This window comes from Etheostoma spectabile, chromosome 2 (assembly GCF_008692095.1).
Source record: "Etheostoma spectabile isolate EspeVRDwgs_2016 chromosome 2, UIUC_Espe_1.0, whole genome shotgun sequence".
NCBI lineage: Eukaryota > Metazoa > Chordata > Actinopteri > Perciformes > Percidae > Etheostoma > Etheostoma spectabile.
This window is the reverse complement of record NC_045734.1, coordinates 3,088,164-3,089,938: the sequence shown is the minus strand read 5'-3', so window position 1 is coordinate 3,089,938 and position 1,775 is coordinate 3,088,164. Positions and strand designations below refer to the sequence as shown.

The 1,775-nt window shown below is 42.9% G+C and overlaps 1 protein-coding gene across 1 annotated transcript in view; it reads left to right on the top strand.

Annotated features, from left to right (window-relative positions):
• LOC116702087 (multidrug and toxin extrusion protein 1-like) overlaps positions 1-1,775 on the top strand; it is a 35,172-nt gene that overhangs the window by 26,372 nt on the left and 7,025 nt on the right. The window contains 1 exon segment of the mRNA XM_032536236.1: positions 198-400. Within this exon segment, the coding sequence (XP_032392127.1) occupies positions 198-400 (203 nt within the window).

The following is a 1,775-nucleotide window of genomic DNA, read 5'->3' as shown; positions in this document are numbered from 1 at the left end:
CCTTTTTTCTGACTTGAACAAAAAGTTTGTACATCTATTTATGTATTGAGTGAACCATTTTAACATGGCTCTAATAAACCTGAAGCCCACTTCATGACATCAACATATGTCCATGCTTTCTGTTTTCTGTTTGCTGTAACATGAGATGAGAAATGAAGGACAACTTGTAGCTTAAAATAAAGACCTCTGACCCACAGGTTGGACACTGGACTGTCTGCAGGAGTGGGGGCCCTTTGTCCGGCTGGCCATCCCCAGTATGCTCATGCTTTGTCTGGAGTGGTGGATATTTGAAATAGCTGGATTCCTGGCCGGAGTGATCAGTGAGACTGAGCTGGGAGCTCATTCTATAGCTTATGAGCTGGCGGCCTTAATTAACCTGACTTTTAATTAATCAATTGGTGTAAGAAATAGCTCATATGAAAAGCTAAAACCCTCCCAAATGATGTTCAATGCATGAAATAAATTAGTTTCACTGAAAAAAGATTTATAATTTAAACAAGACAGAAAGGTCAAATTTTGGCAAGACAAAAGTTTTGTCGCCTATACAGAAATTGAACAAATTTACTGCAAATAATTAAATATGTCAGCAAATAAATAGTGGTGCTGTGAGATCCAAATTTAATATTTGTATGAATTCCATGAGTTGAAGGACTGCATCCATGCGGTTTGGCAAGGATTCAGACCATGTGTTGATGAAGTCATCAGGATAGCTATGGAAAGCAGTCTTCCTGCCTCCAAAGTTCATCATATTCTTTGGTTTGGTCTTCCATGCTCTCTTTCATCCTACCCCATATGCTCAATGATGTTCATGTCTGGTGACTGGGCCGGCCAATCCTGGAGCGTCTTGATCTTCTTCGCCTTGAGGAACTTTAAAGTGGAGATGGAAGTATGGATGGAGCACCATTTGCTGAGAATTGGCCTCTTTTATGGTTGGGAATATAAGAGGTAGCTAGATTTCTTGGTATTTGAGACTATTGATGTTGCCTTCCACCCTGCAGATCTCTCGCACACCCCCATACTGGATACTGGACCCCAGACCATGATTTTTCCGCCACCAAACTTCACTGTTTTTGGGTGAATCTTGGATCCATGCGGGTCCAGTAGGTCTCCTGCAATACTTGCGGCGACTGTGTGTAATTCAACAGAGATTCATCTGAAAAATCCACCTCTTCCACTTCTCCCGCACCATCCTTTAGCAGGCTGTGGGCCTTGGCACATGCACACGGTGTTTCATTGTCTTTTGTTAGTGCTGGCTTCGGGCACATGATTCGACCATTTCGAGACAGAATCTGACAAACTGTTCTGATTGACACAGGGACTTCAGGGGACAGGTCTTGTGGAGCTCTGCTGCAGTGGAAAATGGGCTGGCTTGGTTTCGAGCCAACAAACGGTCCTCTCGAGCAGTTGTCTTGCGGGGTCTGCCTGACCTGGGCTTGTCAAAAACATCTCCAGTGTCTTTAAATGTTTTTTTAATCTTCTGTACTTGACGCTGAGACACATTGAAGGTGTCTGCACATCAGCCTGGATCTGGTCTTCAGCCTCTTGATAATCAAAACTTTAGTCTCAGGGTGAATCTTAGGCATGTTTGCAGGTTAGTTGCAGTTGATGTGAAGGTTAGTGTACTGGGGTTGTTTTATACACACCTGAGACCTAATTGATCCATTATTAGTCACAGGTGAAGCTCATATGACAAGGCGACAACATTATGTCTTTGCAAAAATGGACTCAATGGGCTTTACCAAGCTGTGAATTTAGAATACTTTTTGACAGTGTTG